Below are 19,062 nucleotides of genomic sequence, written 5' to 3'. Positions count from 1 at the left end.
AGTCGGCTGCCACGAGTTGTCCTATTCTGATACTCCCCAAGCTCTTCCCCCATCTGTACTGTATTGGGGTCAACAAGGAAGACCAGGTTCTTGCAATTCAAACAAGTATATCTTCTATTTCCTCCCCTCTAAAATACATGTTATAGATTATGGTTTGTAAAACAGAAGTTGTCCCACAGATGGAGGGCATTTAAAGAACAAAAATGCCTACTTTTTCTTAATATGCGGAAGTCTGCAGAATCTATGATTTGGTTGCACTCTCTGTACCAGCGAACTTGAAGAGGAGTGGAGGCTCTTATTCGACACTCAAACACCACCAGCTGGCCTTTAGTAGCTGTAACATTTTGTGGGCTCTGAAAGATGACAAAAAACAACATTAAATTTATACAGTTAAAGGTACTATGCATGGAACAAACTTCTGAATACCAACTCCCTTGTTTCCAAGTGAGTAATTATAACAGTTTCCCACAAACTTGAATTTCTTGGACTATCCTAGATTTATAGTCACATTCATATCTCACGTTTCTTCTAAGAAAAGGAAATTTGCTGAGGATGGTCTGCATAGAATTTCTTCCTCCATTCCTCCCCTAAGTGGAGTGAGTTGAGAGAGGATGACAGACCCAAAGTCAATCAGGTTGAGGGTAGACATTAATCTCAGTGTCCCCACTCTAGCTCTAGTACTTTAATTACTTCATCATACTGTTTCACACTCCCATAATCTCTAGCAAGCAATGATTTTGGAATTATGCTAATACCCAAAATGATTTTCCTCTCCAGTGATTAAGGTAGGAGGCTAAAATTTGGAAGGCTGCGAGTTCTATTCCCACATTGAACACAAAGCCATCTGGGTGGCCTTTGGGCCAGACACACTCTCTCAGCCCTAGGAAGCACACAGTGGCAAACCACTTCCCAAAAAATCTTGCAAAGAATACTGTAGGGACTTGTCAAGGCAGTTGCCAGGAGCCAATACTGACTTGAATGGAAATACTTTTAACCATGCCTATTCTTTCTGGAAAATCAAAGATGAATATATCTGATTATTAGATTTATTATATTTGAGCTGCAAAAACCTAGAGGACCAAGAGTTGAGTTTTCTGCATATATTTTCTGCTACTTAGTGGTTGTGCGGATGCTTGCAGTCCAGATAAGAGAAGGCCTACTGCAGATGGGAATGTCTGGAGCCTGAAGTGATAGATGGGTAGGAAATAAGAACATTTCCAGTAGCAATGGTGTTGGCACCTACCACAGGGAGGTTTTGAATCTAATTTAACACTGAGATTATATCTCTTACCTTTATGAACACAGGAGCTGCTTCATAGGCAGATCTAATCATTTGGGAAGGATTCTGCATCTATAAAAGAAATGAAATATGCTGCAATCACAACGCATAATGTTCAAGAGTCCGATGGCTATGTACCCCCATTTGCAGATAAATATAAAAAACTGTTTTGGGGATTGCTGTACTAGATTATGATGGAAGTCTTTTTGTGAACCTTTAAGTACTCTATGGGAACTAACACCTTTAGCTAGTTTACAAAATTATTTAAAAGAATATATATGACAACAATTGTCATATATTTATGACTATTCACTTGTGACCTAGATCAGTGGCTCCCAACCTTTTGAGTACCAGGGACTGGCTCTGTGGACAAAAGGTTTTCTGCAGATCGGAGGGGGCATTGTGTTGACCCTGGACAAGGAATGAAGGCCACACAGCCAGATAAGACTCCAGCCAGATAAGACTTTTATATTCCAAAATTCCACAAACGCTCCCATGTTCTTGGCAAGTCCTAGAGGAAAGCACACCCACATACACACATTGCCTGAGTTCTGACGTTCCTCATTTCCACTGCTTGCCCTCTCTTGATCATATTTGCCCCCATTCCTCCCTGCTAACAAGCTGTCCCAATCCTGAGGGGCTCTGGGCTGCCTTGGCCTGCTCCTCTCCACATTACTCCTAAGCCAACAAAGTTTCCCCCTCGATCTCTGTCGCCTCCAGCTCCAGCTTGTCCTCCTCCGCAGATTCAGGCTCTGACGGGGGCATGACAGCATGGTTTCGCGTGCTGCCTGCATCCCGCAGATGGGGCTTCACTTGTTTGCATGGACCAGTTGCTGGCATGCCATGGACGAGTGCCAGTCCATGGACAAGGGGTTGGACACCCTTTCTATAGATATACTAGTACAAACAGCTTTCAGTAGCCTTGGGTACCATATTGAAAGACATGCAAAGTTTAGCCCAGTAGTCTAGCATTTGTTCAATCTACCATCTGTAGAAATTTTGGATGTAAGCAAAACAAAATAGGAAGGTAGTACAACCTTTAATATCTTCCTCCAAAATTCTACTGATATTTTGACTTCTACCTTTAAAAGTTAATTTGCTTTGTATAAATGAAAACTATTCCTTTTCATAAGCAGAGTAATATTTGTTTCAAATTTAACTACATTTCAGATTTAAAAAGGGATACAGATTTTCTTTGAATTGACTTTACAATAATAATAAGGAAGTTGCAGAAGATTAATTTCAAAACTGAATAAACTTCCTTTACTTTTAACCTAGCGTTATCTTCTATTCAAACTCTTGCCACTATAGCATACAGAGAGTGTTTAACCAATCCAAAAATATTGTTTGAACTATTACAGATATTTTGATATCTATATGTCACCTCCATTCCTAAATTGTCAATCTGTTGTTATCTAACATAACAAAGACTAATTAGATTATATGCTGTAAAACCTAGAAGGAAAAACTATATGTGGGCTAATTCTTAAATTAACAGTATTTTCTGTGAGCTATAAGACCTATTATAGTTTGAATTTTTGCAGTCCTGCATAAGCTATGCAACTTACAACAAGCAAAAACAGTCCTAAATTCTGCTTACCTATATTTAGCTCCCACAAACAACAATATGCTGATTCTGTAGTACACCACATGCCATTGGTAGTCAAATCCATAGCAAAAACTTCTACATCATTCAGCACAATATATACAGGTCCAAATCATGTACCAGCTTGCACGAAGACAGAGAAAACGTCTTCAGATACTCTTTCAAGTTAATAAATGAGGTCTCTTGCTGATGACCATGAAGTAACCAAGAGAATTCACAATAGAACTGAAAGCAGATGCTTAATTGGATGTAGAACAGATGTACTATATTTTGAACGTATTCTTAACTTTTTTTGTTTGGTTAGCTTTGACTTAACAAGGTATGTAATCACAACTGATTACATTTTATTTAGCAAACCATGGTTAAATAGATCATGATTTAGTACAATCAACAACTTCCATGTTAAACTCCTGTCAATCAGTAGACTTGATAGATGGTTTGAGATAGGATATATCCACTTAACTAATGTTACTTCTCTTGCCAAGTCAAATTGGTTGACTCAATTTATATAAGCATTGTAAGATAACAATAATAATAGTGGAGACACTGTGCCAAAAGAAAGCAAAGATAGGGTTGGGAAGGACTCTGTTGGTGGATAAAAATGCCAAATCCAGTCTAAATGTCTGGCTGGTTGTACTTCTATTTGTAGGCCTTTGTATTTTCTTATTTCCTCCATTTTTTTTCTTTTTTATTCTACCCTCATCAGGTACTGCAACATCCATTAGCCAGTCTTTTTTGTCTGTTTTATCAATGCCACAAACTTAACAATTGTGGATAAGAAAAACAAAAAAGTCTGGATAGTGAACATTCCAGTATCTGGGGACAGCAGAATAAAAGAGAAAGGATTAGAGAAAATAACAACATATAAAGACCTGCAAATAGAAGTAGAATGTCTGTGGCAAAAGGAAGCAAAGATAATACTAATAAAAATAGGCACCTCGGGTACATTCCCAAAACATCTGGCTCACCACTTGAACATCATCTGCATTCACAAAATTGCCACCATCAATTGCAAAATGTAGCTTTACTTGGAATAGCTTGCATCTTGTGAAATCTTTAATACCAATTTAATACCAATACCAACCATAATAATAGTAATATATATTAGGATTGGGACAGTTTGAATTTATTATTAAATAAATAAATATTTGTAGTGATGATTTGTATCAAATTTATTTTGCAGTATGTTGTAATACAAAACAACCTCTGTTAGAATCTCCAAGCACCAAATGGTGTTATTTAAATGGCTCAAATTTGGGGATAGTTTATTAAGTAATAATAAAGGGGAGACATTATTACTAAGTAATCAGCGTAAGACAGAAACATTTGTTGTACAGCAAATATTTTAATGCATTCAGCAGCATTTTTAAAATGTTATGGTCAATTCTGAATGAAAAGGCTAAATAATCTTATGCTCATTAACACCAACACTTTAAATCATTATTAATACTGATATAACTTTTCTATCTTTTAAATTTTTTAATGATATAAGTTATCTAAACATTAGAGTGTAAATTATACATGGTTAATACTGTAGAAATCTAACTATTAAAGATGTACTGTATGTATATATGTTTCATATGAATTAAGAAAATTAAGAAAAGAAAAGAAAGAAGAAAGAAGAGAGAGAGAGAAATAAAATAAATAAATAAATGTGGACAAATTTTAATTGATTATACGATCTTCATAGGAACATTCTACTACTTGGTGAATCATGGTGAGAACTGGGTAACTCACAATTTTGCCAACACAACTTTCCAGTGGCACACTGAATGACTGCATTGTTTACTTTTCAATAAATGTACAGAGCTCTTCCCTGACAAGGAAACATTCTATCGTACCTTCCTGAAATGTCCTTCTTCTCAAGGAATGCATGTAGAAACTATTGTTCGGAAGACATTTGCTTTTCGATTGAGCATAATTTTATAAAAAGAAATCTATGTAGTCTCTCTCACCACTCTCCCCAACCGTTTGAAAGGCATTTAAATCCAGGGATGTTTTGAATTTTCCATGTCTATACTAAGTCACTGCTTTGATCCAACTGTCCTTTCTTAAATGTCTTTGGAAGAAGATGACAAATGGCTAAGCTCCAGGGAAGGCACATGATGGCTTCTAATCTCCCACTGATTGATGTCCAAGCTAAACCAATTCTGGTTCCAATGGGAGGAGGGTTAAACAGGAAGAGGAGTAAGTCTGGGAAGACAAATTGACATTCCAGTGCTTGGCTTTGTATTTGAGAGATATTATCTGAGATTCACATAAGTGAAAAATAATGTACAATGTAACAATTTTTGCACTACACTATGCCAATGTCATTTAATGCCAAACTGAGAAAATGCAGATACATTTGGTTCTTCCACAAACTCAAGCACTATTTATTCTGGGCTTTATAGTGTACTACTACTACTACTACTGCTATTACTACTACTACTACTACTACTACTACTATCACCACCACCACCACCACCACCACCACTACTGTTTATTATTATTATTATTATTTGCAACAATAGAATTGTATCACAGCGGCCAGTTGTTTTGCCGGATTTGGCATTGATTACTAGTCGGGCCCCACCCAGGGGCCTAGGACGTCGTAACGTATTTTCATAATATGCGTGCAGATCCAAGCAGTGCGGCTTTTTGCATTTTACTGATGGTGTTTTTGTCAATTTTTAACTGTTTTAAATGCAATTCCAGTGCTTTTGGAATAGCACCCAGTGTGCCAATTACCACTGGAATTACCACTGCTGGTTTGTGCGATAGTCGTTGAATTTCAATTTTTAAGTCCTGGTATTTTGTGATTTTTTCCTGTTCCTTCTCGGCGACCCTGCTATCACCTGGTATTGCGATGGCTATGATTGTGACCTTATTTTTCTCAACGAGTGTGATGTCTGGTGTATTATGCGCAGGGGTGGGTTTCTCGCCCCGTTCCAACCGGTTCGGTTGGAACGAGGCCGGTGGCGTCCTTGCGCATGCGCGTGGCACGCGTGTGCCCGCGCGCAGCGCGCGCATGCGTACTAGCATCTGTGTGATGCTCCAGCTGCTCCTGGAGGATCGCGCAGGCGCTGTATGCGTCCTGTGCATGCGTGGAAGCGCAGAATTCGGCAAAACCGGGTAAGAAGCGGGCGCGGGTGCGTGCGGGCGCGCGGGCGCGCGCAGGGGGGGGGCTTCGCCGTTCCCGGAAGTTACTTACTTCCGGGTTTGGCGACCAACCGGATTGCGGGGACCGCCGCGAACCGGTTGAAACCCACCCCTGATTATGCGCCAGTATTTTGTCCGTTTGTATACGGAAATCCCACAAGATCTTGACCATCTGATTTTCGGTGACTTTTTCAGGCTGATGTTCCCACCAGTTTGTTGCTGTTTTAATATTATAATTTTTGCACAAATTCCAATGGATCATTTGTGCTACTGAATTGTGCCGCAATTTATAGTCAGTCTGCGCAATTTTTTTACAGCAGCTGAGTATGTGATCAACAGTTTCATCAGCTTCTTTGCAAAGTCTGCATTTGGCATCATCAGAGGATTTTTCGATTTTGGCCTTAATGGCATTTGTGTGGATAGCTTGTTCTTGCGCAGCCAGGATTAGTGACTCTGTTTCTTTCTTTAATGTGCCTGTTGTTAACCATAACCAAGTTTGTTCACTGTCCACTTTATCTTTTATTTTTTCCAGAAATTGGCCATGCAGTGCTTTGTTCTGCCAACTCTCCATTCTTGATTTTATCACATCTTTTCTGTATTCTTGTTTCGTCTGTTGGGCCTTCAGTAGATTTTTGTTCTTTACTTCGATTAATAGATGTTCTTGACTTTCTTTTAAATAATCAGCCAGTGCATGTTTTTCTTCTTCAACTGTTTGCTTCACTTGTAATAATCCTCTGCCACCTGATTTTCGGGGCAGGTACAGTCTATCAGTATCACCACGTGGATGTAAACTGTAGTGCATTGTCATTAGTTTCCTGGTTTTTCGGTCCAAAAGGTCCAAATCAGCTTGTGTCCAGTTAACTATACCAGCTGTGTATCTTATAACTGGTATTGCCCAGGTATTTATGGCCTTGATTGTATTTCCACCATTCAATTTAGATTTCAAAATTTTCCTAACTCTGTTGGTGTACTCTCGCCTGACAATAGTTTTTACTTCTCCATGCTTGATGTTATCCAACTGCAGAATGCCTAAGTATTTGTAGGCTTCATTTTCTTTGCATTTAATTAATTGGCCATTGGGCATTTCAATTCCCTCACATGCAGTGATTTGCCCCTTTTTATGGATACAGTGGCGCATTTTTCCATGCCAAACTGCATTGAAATATCGGTGCTGAATACTCGGACTGTGTTTGTCAATGATTGGATTTCTATTTCTGACTTTCCATAGAGTTTCAAATCATCCATATATAGTAAATGTGAAATTTTTTCAGCTTCTTTGGCTGTTTGGTAGCCTAATTTCATTTTTTTAAAGATTATTGATAGTGGGATCATTGCGATGATGAAGAGAAGAGGTGAAAGTGAATCACCCTGGAAAATTCCTCGCTTGATATTAACTATTCCGTAGATCTCATTCCCTACTGCCAACTCAGTTCTCCATTGTTTCATCGCCTTTTCAGTAAAGGATGTAATATTTTTGCTAATGCCAGTTGTTTCTAAGCATTTTATGATCCAACTATGTGGCAGTGAGTCAAATGCCTTTTTGTAATCAATCCAGACCATATTCAAGTTCGTTTTTCTATTCTTACAATTTTCTAATATCATTTTATCAATTAGAAGCTGATCTTTGGTGCCCCTGCTCCTTCTTTTGTTGCCTTTTTGCTCTACTGGCAAGATGTTGTTTGTTTCCAAATAATCCATCATGTTATCTGCAATAATGCCTGTGAGTAATTTGAAGGTTGTTGGTTGTTGTTATTATTATTATTATTATTATTATTATTATAATACAATTGTATCACAGCGGCCAGTTGTTTCGCCAGATTTGGCATTGGTTACTAGTCGGCCCCACCCAGGGCCCAGGACGTCGTAACGTATTTTCGTAATATGCGTGCAGATCCAAGCAGTGCGGCTTTTTGCATTTGACTGATGGTGATTTTGTCAATTTTTAACTGTTTTAAATGTAATTCCAGTGCTTTTGGAATAGCACCCAGTGTGCCAATTACCACTGGAATTATCACTGCTGGTTTGTGCCATAGTCGTTGAATTTCGATTTTTAAGTCCTGGTATCTGGCGATTTTTTCATGTTCCTTCTCGGCGACCCTGATATCACCTGGTATTGCGATGTCTATGATTGTGACCTTATTTTTCTCAACCAGTGTGATGTCTGGTGTATTATGCGCCAGTATTTTGTCCGTTTGCATACGGAAATCCCACAAGATCTTGACCATCTGATTTTCGGTGACTTTTTCAGGCTGATGTTCCCACCAGTTTGTTGCTGTTTTAATATTATAATTTTTGCACAAATTCCAATGGATCATTTGTGCTACTAAATTGTGCCGCAATTTATAATCAGTCTGCGCGATTTTTTTACAGCAGCTGAGTATGTGATCAACAGTTTCATCAGCTTCTTTGCAAAGTCTGCATTTGGCATCATCAGAGGATTTTTCGATTTTGGCCTTAATGGCATTTGTGCGGATAGCTTGTTCTTGCGCAGCCAGGATTAGTGACTCTGTTTCTTTCTTTAATGTACCTGTTGTTAACCATAACCAAGTTTGTTCACTGTCCACTTTATCTTTTATTTTTTCCAGAAATTGGCCATGCAGTGCTTTGTTCTGCCAACTCTCCATTCTTGATTTTATCACTTCTTTTCTATATTCTTGTTTCATCTGTTGGGCCTTCAGTAGATTTTTGTTCTTTACTTCGATTAATAGATGTTCTTGACTTTCTTTTAAATAATCAGCCAGTGCATGTTTTTCTTCTTCAACTGTTTGCTTCACTTGTAATAATCCTCTGCCACCTGATTTTCGGGGCAGATATAGTCTATCAGTATCACCACGTGGATGTAAACTGTAGTGCATTGTCATTAGTTTCCTGGTTTTTCGGTCCAAAAGGTCCAAATCAGCTTGTGTCCAGTTAACTATACCAGCTGTGTATCTAATAACTGGTATTGCCCAGGTATTTATGGCCTTGATTGTATTTCCACCATTCAATTTAGATTTCAAAATTTTCCTAACTCTGTTGGTGTACTCTCGCCTGACAATAGTTTTTACTTCTCCATGCTTGATGTTATCCAACTGCAGAATGCCTAAGTATTTGTAGGCTTCATTTTCTTTGCATTTAATTAATTGGCTGGTCCACTTGTAGCCCACTTGTCGACGGATGTCCAGGGACCCCAACATCCGCCGCGGCCCTTGTTAACCCGCGCGACGACCGATGCAGTATGGAATTCTTATTTGTTTTTTTCACCATATTGTATGGGTTGGCGGGTTTTTTTTTTACGGGACCAGATGCCAACCTGACCCCAACCCTCCTCCTTTCTCATCCGGGCTTGGGACTGGCAACGGCGGAGTTGTTGTTGTTATTATTATTATTATTATTATTATTATTATTATTTGGTTAATCTTTGGTGAGATTCATAGCCTTTGGGGCTGGTTGGTAGCTCAACAGCTCAAGTCCTAAGGTAACGTCGGAGGATATAAACTGTTCCAAGTAGGGTGGTTTTTTGTAGAATCAGCATGTTCAAGTCTGATAAATTTAAAATTTCCAAATAGCGGGGTAGCCCTTGGAGCGAGTTATTGCTCCAAGGGCTCCAATTACAATTGGGACAACACACGATTTCTTTTTCCACAGTCGCTCAACTTCAATTTGCAAGTCCTGGTACTTTGTGATTTTTTCTTGCTGTTTATCTTCAATTCGTGCATCTCTAGATATTGCAATGTCAACGAACCATATTTTTTTCTTTTCAACTATTGTTATGTCAGGTGTGTTGTGGGCCAAGTGCCTGTCAATCTAAATTCTGAAGTCCCACAAGATCATGACTTTCTCATTCTCTAAAACCTTCTGAACCTGATGTTCCCAGTGGTTTTTGCTGTACTCAAATCCAAACTTTTGACATAATTTCCAGTGAATGATCTTAGCAACGTGATCATGGCATTGAAGGTAGTCAGTTTGCGAAATTTTGCTGCACCCACTGATCAAGTGGTCGACTATCTCGTCTTTCTCATTACAGAGGCAACATTTGCTGTTGGTGGTAACATGTTGAATTTTTGCCTTCATGTAGTTTGTGGCTATGCCTTGTTCTTGAGCTGCCAAAATAAAGCCTTCTGTTTCTTTTTTCAGTGCTCCTGATCTTAACCAGTTCCAAGTTAGCTTTTGGTCAGCTTTGCCTTCAATACTTTTCAAGTATTGGCTATGCATAGCATTGTTTTTCCAATTTTCAGCTCGCTTCTCAATTACTTCTTTCTTATATTCAGCTTTTAACTTAGTTGTCTTTAAAAGGCCTCCTTTATTTACTTCCTTAATTATTGGTTCTTCACTTTTCTGGATGTAATCATTCAAGCTGTGTTTTTCTTCTTCCACAGTCTGTTTTACTTGTAGGAGTCCTCGACCACCCTCTGCTCTTGGTAGGTATAATCGGTCAACATCACTTTTAGGGTGCAAAGCATGATTCATTGTCATAAGCTTCCATGTTTTTCTGTCTAAATTGTCCAACTCCATCTGGGCCAGTCAATTATTCCTGCAGAGTATCGGATCACAGGTATAGCCCAGGTATTTATGGCTTTTATGATGTTTCCTCCACTCAATTTGGACTTTAATATCGCGAATTCGTCGAATGTACTTGGCTGAAGTTAATTCCTTGACTTTATTATGCATTAAATCAGAGGCCTCTAAAATCCCCAAGTACTTGTAGCCTTCTTCTGGTTTTACTGCCTTTATCATTTCTTCATTCTCAAGTTCTATTCCATCATCTTCTATGACCTTGCCTGCTTTGGTTGCCATTGTTGCACATTTGCCAATTCCAAACTGCATACCAATATCTTGGCTAAATTCTTTTGTGCTTTCAATTAATAAATTCAGTTCAGCTTTTGTTTTACCAAACAGCTTCAAATCATCCATGTACACCAAGTGCGAAATTTTCAGTCCTTTCTTTGCAAGTTTGTATCCATAGTTCATCTTCTTCAAAATGATTGTCAGTGGTAGCATTGAGAGTATAAAAAGTAGGGGTGAAAGGGAATCGCCCTGGAAAATGCCTCGTTTCAACTTCATCTAGTACTTCTTCATTAGCTATAAGCTTTGTTTTCCAGAGGTTCATTGAAGTTTCCATGAATTTTTGTATGTTGCTGCTGATGCCAAAGATTTTCAGGCATTTCTTGATCCAGCTATGGGGAACTGAATCAAATGCTTTCTTATAGTCTATCCAAGCCATGAACAGGTTAGTTCGTCTTTTCTTTGAATTCTTTAGGATTAGTTTGTCAGCAATTGGTCTTTTGTTCCTCTTGAATTTTTGCAGCATCCTTTCTGTTCTACAGGAAGCAAGTTATTTCTTTCCAAGTATCCATAAATTTGGTTTGCAATGATACCAGTAAGGAGCTTGTATGTTGTTGGCAAACAGGTGAGTGGCCTATAGTTTCCAGGATCCTTTCTTTTTTCTTTATCTTTTTGGATAAAAAAATGTCCTTCCAGTTGTCATCCATTCATCATTTTTAGGTGTTTTTCAGATCTGGTTCATTTGGGGCTGGTTGGTAGCTCAACAGCTCGAGTCCTAACCAAGGATCTAGGAACTGTTAAGGTAACGTCGGAGGATATGTTGTTCCAAGTAGGATGGTTTTTTGTAGAGTCAGAATGTTCAAGTCAGGTAAATTTAGAATTTTCAAATAGCGAGGTAGCCCTTTAGGTATTGCTCCAAGGGCTCCAATTACAATTGGGACAACACACGATTGCTTTTTCTACTGTCGCTCAACCTCAATTTGCAAGTCCCGGTATTTTGTGATTTTTTCTTGCTGTTTATCTTCAATTCGTGCATCACCAGGTATTGCAATTATTGTTGTTGTAGTTGTTGTTGTTGTTGTTGTTATTTAACAACCATAGTCAACACCACAAATTCTGGGTCTAGAAGTAAATCTACATTTATCCATGATATAATTTGATTTATGTATTTATTTAAGCAATTTACATAACTGCCCATCTCATAGCAGTGACTGGATAATGCACAAAAGATCAAAACCAAACCAAACCATAATACACAAACTTGATGCTAGAATAATAATAGCAATAATAATAGTTTCACACATGTTTACTTTTATAAATAATCCAATTTTAATCTACAGACCAAACAAATCAACTAATAAGGTTAACATCCCTTTGGATTTAAGGTAACTACAAAAATACCATTAAATATTTCTGCCTAATTTAAGCAAATACATGAGTCATGGTGGCACAGTGGTTAGAGTGCAATATTGCAGGCTGCTTGTGTTGACTGCTGGCTGCCTGCAATTTGGCAGCTCAAATTCACCAGGCTCAAGATTGACTCAGCCTTCCATCCTTTCGAGGTGGGTAAAATGAGGATCCAAATTGTTGGGGGCAATAGGATGACTCTGTAAACTGCTTAGAGAGCACTGTAAAGCAATATATAAGTCTAATTGCTATTGCTGGTGAATAAGTGTTCTGACTCAGAACACTTAGAAAGCAAGAAGCAAAGTCTTGGTCTCTGCAAAACCTCTTTATTTATCCGTGAATTCCTTTCGTCCACAGTCAGCAAGGCTTAGTAAACAGTCTTTTAGTAAACAATGTTTATCCACATGCACCTTATCTCATTTGGAGCGCTGCCAGATAACTAGTTTCCAAACCCAGGGCAAGGTAAACTTGGCACAGAGTCTCTTAAAGTCACACACAGAACTTGCCAATCTTAAAATGACCGAATGAACCTGCAAAAGCCCACTCCCTGTTAGTTGTTTCCTGAAAAAGCCCACTCCCCATCCATTCCTCTTTTGTTTCCTATGGAGGGGCCAATCACCTCCAAGGTGTGGCTCTATTCCTAACTCGACCCTGCTTTCTTACTTGTTCTTGTCTTTTGGCAGCTCTGTGCATGCGCACACTAGGAACAGGCTCCAGCTGTTCTTCTGCCTCACTTCTGTCTAACTCCCTCTCTGCCTCTGACGCAGAGCCTGAGCTTTCCTAAACCCTCAGGACTGGCCCATGTTCCTCCCGAACCTCCTCACTGTCTGACTCTGCTGCCAGCTCTGCTGGCTCCCGGCGGACCACAACTAAGCTTCAGAGTGGGATGTAACACTGATGATGTTACCTAGTGAGGTAATGAAATGTCTGAAAGCAAACAACCAAGCTCAAAGTGTCTTAAAATGTCTCTTTAATTGTCCTAGCTTCAGACATTGATATCAACATCCCGTACTATTTTCTATCCCTTTTGACGTTGTAACATTTAGCATCTCAATTTCGATTGACCGTGAAGCTTTCTTGACAGAATATAGAAGTGTTTTTTTTGCCATTGCTTTACTTCTCAGTCTTTACAAGTCCTAACCAGGCCTGACCCTGTTTAGCTTCTGAGCCCAAGGTCAGCTATTTGCTATACTATTTTCCATTCTCACTAGATGGGGTAGCATAGCACTAAGGCCAGAGCTCTTTCCCCTGAGGGATGAGTATTATTCTCAGATCACCTACTATTTTTGCCCAACTGGCAATCCATCGACAAATGGGAGGGATGCTTTAGTTTGAAGCAGGATTCTTACCATAGCAGGAATACAGCCTTGCAGATAAATATCAACACAATCCATGCCCTCAGATTTAATTAAGTCGAAGTACTGGGTTCCAAATGAATTAGGTACCCTACGATCAAATTTGGGCTCAGATCTACTTTGTTTCACAACTGAACATGACTTAATTCCTGGAGATGCTTTCAGCAACAGTAAATGAACTCTTATGGGAGACTTTTCCTGTGAAATCAGGGTGGAGAGTTTATAGTACAAAGGAGCAAGGGGCTTGGTCTTCTTTTGGATAGTAGTACCTCATTGTTGGTCTTCTTTTGTATAGTGGAGTCTCATTGTAGTGGAGCATTAAAGAGAGATGAAAACTCCTCCTGCACTATTCTCTGCTTACATTTAGTTGGCAAAATGTTCAATTGCTTTTTTAAAGTACAATATTATGAAGATTCAATCTTTTAGCCTTCTCCAGCCTTGCATTACCCACACTGACTGATGGGCTTCTCTCCAGGGCTTCTAAAAATACCTACCACGTTCATTGTGCAGTACACAGGTAAACTGACTATTTGTATCTTTCTTAGATGAAGATCATGGGGGCCTCGGCCAGATTGGGACCACTGCACCTGAGTTGGGTGGGAATTTTAATTCCTTTCCAGGTAAATTTTATAAAGGAAAAGATCCTTCTGCTCTGCACAGATCTTTGCTGGTAAGTCTTTCTTCTGCTTTTCTTTGAATTTTCCTCTTTGAACACAATGAAGCTATAATACGCCAAAAAGTAAAATAACTCTCTCGGATGAACCTTACATATATATATATATTTTACAAAGTGTTACAAATGACAAGCGGTCCTCGATGTATGGCCACAATTGGGATTGGAATTTCCATTTCTAAGCAGGTTGGTTATACAGTGAGTGTTCCAATTTTATGACTTTTTACGATTGTTGTTAAGTGAATCACTGCACTTGTTAAATGAATCACATGGTCGTTAAGTGAATCCTGTCACCCCCACTGGCTGCTTGTCAGAAAGGTCGCAAATGGTAATCACATTACCCTGAAACCCTACAGCTAGGATGACGAGCCTATGGCACGCGTGCCAAAGGTTGGACCACAGAGCCCTCTCTGTGGGCATGCGTGCCATTGCCAGCTGATCTTTGGGTTTCCTGGGCTCCAGTACGTGCAAAGACCAGCTGATTGGCATGCATGTGGGCGCCAGAAACCAGGAGAGCAGGTGGCCAGTGCTCATGCCACCTGTGCATGCCTGTCCCGGCCAGCTGGTCTTCGAGTTTCAGGAGCTGCGACGTGCAAAAAAGACCAGCTGGCCTGCCTGCATGCGTGTGCCGGAACAAGAAGACCAGCTGGCCAATGCGTGCATGCATACAGGCCAGCTTGTCTTTGAGTTTCTGGAGCTCCGGTGTGCACGCAGTCCGTTTGGGCACTGGGTGCCGAAAAGATTCACCATCACTACCCTACAGCCTTGGTCAATCCATGTTGGTTGCCAAGGACCCACAATTTCATCATGTGGCCATGGGGATACTGCCCTGTTCATAAGTGCAAGGACCAGTCATAAGTCACTTTTTTCGGTGCAGTTGTAACTTCAAATGGTTGCTAAACAAATGGAGGTACATCAAAGACTATCTGTGTCCTATGGTGCATTCCAAAAGAAAGAATAAAAGCCAAATCAGATGTTCTGTTACATGTATTAAACTTTTTTTTTGCCAAGCCTAAATAGATGCTTTAGAGCAAGGCTGTCAAACTTGCATCCTCACATTGTCATCACGTTACATATTGGGACTCCCCCCCCGCTAAACTGGGTGGGGTCATGGCTGGTGCATGACACATCTGGCCCACGGGCCGCGACTTTGACAGCTTTAGAATCTAGATAGAGATTTTAGAGCAAAGTTCATTTTAATGCCCAGAGTTTGTTCCTAGTGCAGTCTCTCTTCTACTATAATAGCAACAATATAAACTAATGCAAATGCCTAATTAATGGGTGTTCCAGGTTAACATATTAAAGTAGCAGGATTTAGATTTGAAGCTCTCAAGGCTGCCCATCCCTATCTTAAGATGCCTTCTGAGCATGTGGAGAGAGCACTCCCACATGCTCAGAGGGCATCTTAAGATAGGGATGGGCAGCCTTGAGAGCTTCAAATCTAAATCCTGGAACCTGGAACACCCATAGCTTGCTCCACATGTTTATTGTGAAGGAATAAGACTTCCATTGCTGCATTACAGGATATGCCTTCCTGGCAGACTTCAGTTTCTAATTTTAGACGTTAAATACACTGTCAACAAGCAAAGCAGCAGAAGCTTGCGCTTAGTTGATTGCAATTGCTTCTGGAGCACGTTCACATTGTTCAAGAGAAGCACTACCCATCTAACGGAACAAAATATACATTATACAAATACTGAGAAACAAAACTGGCCTGTCTTTCCACGTCCATGAATGCCAGAAGTTTCTGTTTTGCTTTGGCAGTAGCCTTGGTATTGTCCTGGTCATGTCCTTGAAAAAAATACCATCCTCTGTACCTAAGGGAGTCTTTTTAGCAAGCTCAGTGTGTTCCACGTAAATCGCAACCTTTACTTGGTGTAATTTTAGACATTAGTGAAGATGACGGAATTAGACTGCCAGATGAAGAGAGAGGACCTTTGCAATCCAACACCGGGAATATTATAAGGTACATACCGATCATGTGTTGATAGAAACAATAATGACGACTACCTGAATAGCTGAGATGTTTCCACAATTATGTTATCTCCAAGATGGGGACAAAAGTAATACAGAGAGGGTTAAGAAAATATTATGGAGGGTCCATGGGGGCTTTGTCAGACATCTGAAAGGCAGACAATCTTTTAAAACTGTTAAGCAGCCAGCATTTCTCCTCGTAGTGTAGAATGTGAAAAGGAATTTCTATAGCTTCCTGATAAGGAAGACAGCAGCTTTCTGTGGCATTCAGCAGATAGTGTTGAATAATCGTCGTTTAATTTCAAAATATTCCACTGGATATGATGAATTTGGGAAATCACATTGCAACATGTAGCAATTCTGATGCCTTTTGCAATGAAGGTTGAATATTTATATGAATAGGCTGTTTAAAAAGTTGATACTACATTGTTATAATATAGTTTTAATAAATTATTCTAAATCATGTTCCTGGATCTGAATGAATATGTAAGGATACATTTTTGAAAGTTCTGATTTTGTCTCAGTTTTAGACACTTTTTTTTTTTTTTAAGAGAACTTTTTTATTTTTCTTTAAAAAAAAACAAACACAAATATGTCATCATTTGTCAATCATTAAGACATTGAAGTACAATTTTTTTTTTGTTGTGTGTACCCCTCCCTCCCTCCACCCCCCCATCCCCCCTCCTCCTTCCCCCCCCGACTTCCCAGAACCCGTACACGGTATGGATTTTTAACTAACACAGTCTAAAATCTATTGAGAAAAAAGAAATAAAGAAATTAATGACATTCTAGATTGAACTTAGCTTCTTCTTACTGAACTAACTTTTAACAGTTTAAATCATTTCTGATCTTAAGCATAGGCTAACTGGAATTTCTTAGTCCCGTATTTATTTTGTATATAGTCAATCCATTTTTTCCAGTCTCGTTTATATCTCTCATTTGAATGATCTTTGAGATATGCCGATATTTTAGCCATTTCAGCTAAGTTTGTTACTTTCAATGTCCATTCTTGGATTGTAGGCAAGTCTTCCTTCTTCCAATATTGCGCCACCAACAGTCTTGCTGCAGTTATCAGGTGCAGAATCAAATTGGTCTCTACCACTGTAAAATCAGTACATATACCTAGTAAAAATAACTGAGGAATAAACTTTATCCTTCTTTTAAAAACATTTTGCATGACCCACCATATTTTTATCCAAAATGCCTTAACCTTTTGGCAGGTCCACCATATATGATAATATGTAGCATCGAGAGAACCACACCTCCAACATTTAGGCTGTACATTCGGATACATAGAAGCCAACTTTTTAGGATCTAAATGCCATCTATAGAACATCTTGTAAAAATTTTCTCTCAGATTTTGAGCTTGTGTAAATTTCACATTTCTTACCCAAATTCTTTCCCATGTATCCAACATTATTGGTTCCTCAATATTTTGAGCCCATTTTATCATACAATCTTTAACTAATTCTGTTTCCGAATCCATCTGTATTAATACATTATATATCCTCTTTATATGCATTAAGCTTTGATCTCTTATTTGTTTAAACAGATTATCCTCAACTTGAATAAAGCCAATTTTTTGATCTATTTTCCACCTAGCCTGTAATTGCCCATACTGGAACCATGTTTGAACTACCTTCTCCTCTTTTAATACCTCTAAAGATTTTAATTGTAATACCCCCCTTTCCGAGGTAAGAAGCTGTCTGTAAGTAAATCTGTCCTGTTTTTGTGCTGTATTCATATTTTCAATTGCATGTCTAGGAATTGCCCACATGGGTATCTTGTCATTTAATTTATATTGGTATTTCTTCCAAACCCGCAATAAAGCATTTCTTAAAATATGACTTTTAAAGTTCTTATCCAATTTTTTGTTGAATAACAGGTAAGCATGCCAACCAAATACCAGATCGTGTCCCTCAATGTTCAATATTCTATCATTGGTTAAATGAATCCAATCACTAATTACAGATAATGCCACTGCATCATAATATAGTTTTAAATTAGGTAGTTTCAATCCTCCTCTCTCGCGTACATCTTGCATTATTTTCATCTTTACCCTCGGCTTCTTTCCTGCCCACACAAATTTGTTGATACCCTTCTGCCATTCTAAAAGGTTCGCATCTTTTTTAAGTATAGGTAACATTTGGAAAAGAAATAAAAATTTTGGTAAAATGTTCATTTTCACTGCCGCTATCCTGCCCAGCAAAGATAAGTGCAATTTCTCCCATTTTTTCATCTCTGTCTGTATGCTATGCCAAAGTGGTTCATAATTATGCTTATATAATTTCCCATTTGAAGTTAAAATGTTAACTCCAAGATATTTGACTTTTTTAACTACCTCACATCCTAGCATCACTCCTAATTCTTCCTTTTGTTTAATATTCATATTTATAGCTAATATTTTGGTTTTTCCTAAGTTTATTTTAAAGCCAGACACTTGACCATATTGATTAATCGTATTCATTAAAACCATACTGGATTCCTGCGGTTGTTCCAATATTATGACCAAATCATCCGCAAAAGCGCGGACTCTATATTCTTGCTGCCTAATCTTGATCCCTTTTAAACCATCCAAGCCCCGTATTTTATTCAACAATACTTCCAAAGTTATAATAAACAATAATGGGGACAAAGGACAACCCTGTCTTGTACCTTTTCCAATTTGAAAAGAGTCTGTTAAACTTCCATTGACTATGATTTGTGCTGTTTGCTGTTGGTATATTGCTTTAATTGACTGTAAAAAATTATCTCCTATCTGCATTTTTTGCAATATCTTCAGCAGAAATTGCCAGTTAACTCGATCAAAGGCCTTCTCAGCATCCAAAAATATAAACGCAGCAGGGATCTGGTTGTTCTTTCC

At 38.8% G+C, this 19,062-nt stretch overlaps 1 protein-coding gene across 1 annotated transcript in view; it reads right to left on the bottom strand.

Moving 5' to 3' along the window:
* Positions 1-1,351, bottom strand: part of MYOT (myotilin) — a 36,238-nt gene extending 34,887 nt beyond the window's left edge. Inside the window, 2 exon segments of the mRNA XM_032212334.1 lie at positions 212-353; positions 1,292-1,351. Coding sequence (XP_032068225.1) covers positions 212-353; positions 1,292-1,351 — 202 coding nt within the window.
* Positions 1,352-19,062: the final 17,711 nt, after the last annotated feature.

Source organism: Thamnophis elegans, chromosome 2 (genome assembly GCF_009769535.1).
Source record: "Thamnophis elegans isolate rThaEle1 chromosome 2, rThaEle1.pri, whole genome shotgun sequence".
Classification (NCBI taxonomy): Eukaryota; Metazoa; Chordata; class Lepidosauria; order Squamata; family Colubridae; genus Thamnophis; species Thamnophis elegans.
The sequence above is the reverse complement of the archived record's forward strand: the minus strand, read 5'-3'. Positions and strand labels throughout refer to the sequence as shown.